Source organism: Otolemur garnettii, unplaced genomic scaffold (assembly GCF_000181295.1).
Source record: "Otolemur garnettii isolate 467f Iridium unplaced genomic scaffold, OtoGar3 scaffold00011, whole genome shotgun sequence".
In the NCBI taxonomy this organism is placed as follows: domain Eukaryota; kingdom Metazoa; phylum Chordata; class Mammalia; order Primates; family Galagidae; genus Otolemur; species Otolemur garnettii.
Window position 1 is genome coordinate 2506968 of NW_003852406.1, and position 2561 is coordinate 2509528.

Sequence of the window (2561 nt, forward strand, 5' to 3'; positions counted from 1 at the left end):
AGGCGCCGAGCCGAGAATAACTTTTAAAATATAGTATTACCATTACTTACTCTACATCAGACAATTTTGCTTGCAAAAGTAACAAATATTTTCTCATATATGCTTAAATAATAATTTATAATAATAAATAGCATAACTATTCATTTCTGTTCACCTGAAAGAATGCGTCTTTTCGATTTAGAGGTATACTCATGAAAAGTGTCACATAACTTTCTGAAATTCTATCAAATAAGCAATCTTGATTTGCTCTGTCAGGCTGAAAAAGTAAAATATGTAGGAAATTAAAGTCAATATTACGATTTAAAATTGGAATAGTGTCAGTAATTTTACCTATTCTTATGGGACAATCAGTTGGTATAGTAAAATGAGCATGGGTTTTGGCATAATGCAGATCTAATTTTAACACTGGCTCTATTATTTATTAGCTATATTACCTGGGCAAGTTAATTAAGTCCCAGTGTTTTCATCTGCCAAATATAGGTTATATATCTAAAACTTCCAGGAGGGTAGTAAAATTAAATTACAGAGATCATATTTTGTATAACTTCGTATTTCAAGCCTTCAGACTGTGCCTGGCACACAGAAAGCATGCAAACATTTGAAGAATTAATGAAAATTCTTGCACAGCAGTTGTCAGGCAGAAGGCAATCAATGTCTTAGTTACCTTCTACTCTTTCATTACCAATAACTCAGTGTGAAATTAAAGCAATTTCTGAGAGGCAATAGTCACAGCCAAAGTACTAAAATTATGACATGACAGTTAACCTGGAAATAAATATGCTGTAAGAAGAAAGACATCTATATATAATAATGTCAATATTTGGTAAATCCTACTATAATGCCTTAAATTTTTGCTGAAGGAATTGAAGCAGTTAATTAGGGAACTTAAAGATGCAATAGAAAGTATCAACAACAGATTAGATCATGCAGAAGAAAGAATCTCAGAGGTAGAGGACAAAGCTCTTGAGATAACTCAGACAGTTGAAGTGGCAGAAAAGAAGAGAGGAAAGCACAATGTTCACTGACAAAATTATGGAACTTTATGAAGTGTTCAAACGTATAAGATATAGGTATCCCTGAAGGGGAAGAAGAATGCCCCAGGGGAATGGAAGCCATACTAAAGAATATTATAAATGAAAATTTCCCAAACATCACCAAAGATTCTGACACACTCCTTTCAGAGGGATATCAGGCCCAGGTCGCCTAAACTCTAATAGAGCTTCTCCAAGACACATTGCGATGAACCTGTCCAAAATCAAGACAAAAGAAAAAATTTTGCAAGCTGCCAGGAGTAAGCACCAACTGACCTCTAGGGACAGATCCATCAGGTGACTACAGACTTCTCTAATGAAACTTTTTAAGCAAGAAGACAATGGTAATCCACTGTTAATCTACTTAAACAGAACAACTTCCAGCCCAGAATTCTATATCCCACTAAGCTAAGCTTTAAAACTGATCTGCAAACATTGAGGAAATCTGCAACAAGACCAGCTCTAAAGGAAATACTTCAACCTGTTCTATACATTGACCATCACAAGGGACCACCAGCAAAGCGAGCTTCCCAAAATTAAAGGACAGAACCTAGCTTTCACAATGATGCAAAAGACAAAACTAAGCAATGGAGTTTCACAAAATAAAAATGCTACCACACTTATCAATTATTTCAATAAATGTTAATAGCTTGAATTCCCCACTGAACAGGCACAGATTGGCTGATTGGATTAAAAACACAAGCCATCCATTTGCTGTTTGCAGGAAATACACTTAGTCTCAAAAGACAAATTAAAGCTCAGAGTCAAAAGTTGGAAGACAATTTTTCAGGCAAATGCAATCCAGAAGAAAAGCAGATTGCAATCTTATTTTCAGACACATGTAGATTTAAAGCAACTAAAGTCAAAAAAGACAAAGATGGTCACTTCATATTGGTCAAGGGAAAAATACAATAAGAAAACATTTCAACTCTAAATATTTACGCACCCAACTTAAATGTTCCCAGGTTCTTGAAATAGACTTTACTTAGTCTGAGCAGTATGATATCCTATAACACCATAATTACAGGGGACGTTACACTCCTCTCACAGAGCTGGACAGATCCTCTAAACAGAAATTAAACAAAGATATAAGAGACTTAAATCAGAAGACCCTAGAACAACTGTGCTTCATAGACATATATTGACCACTCCATCCTAAAGATAAAGAATATATATGCTTCTCATTGTCCCATGGAACATTCTCCAAAATTGACCATATCCTAGGACACAAAACAAACCTCAACAGAATCAAAAGAATTGAAATTTTACCTTGCAACTTTTCAGACCACAAGGCACTGAAGGTGGAATTCAACTCCAATAAAAACGCTCAACCCCACACAAAGGCATGGAAATTAGACAACCTTATGCTGAATGACAGATGAGTGCAGGAAGAAATAAAAAAGGAAATCATTAATTTCCTTGAGCATAACAACAATGAAGACACAAGCTACCAAAACCTGTGGAGTATAGCAAAAGCTGTCCTGAGAGGAAAATTTATCACTTTAGAAGCCTACATTCAAAAAACAGAAA

At 35.0% G+C, this 2561-nt stretch overlaps 1 protein-coding gene across 1 annotated transcript in view; it reads right to left on the reverse strand.

The window, feature by feature from the left end:
* FAM227B (family with sequence similarity 227 member B) overlaps positions 1 to 2561 on the reverse strand; it is a 184744-nt gene that overhangs the window by 155733 nt on the left and 26450 nt on the right. Inside the window, exon 7 of the mRNA XM_023509997.1 lies at positions 155 to 256. Coding sequence (XP_023365765.1) covers positions 155 to 256 — 102 coding nt within the window. The remainder of the gene's footprint in view (positions 1 to 154; positions 257 to 2561) is intronic.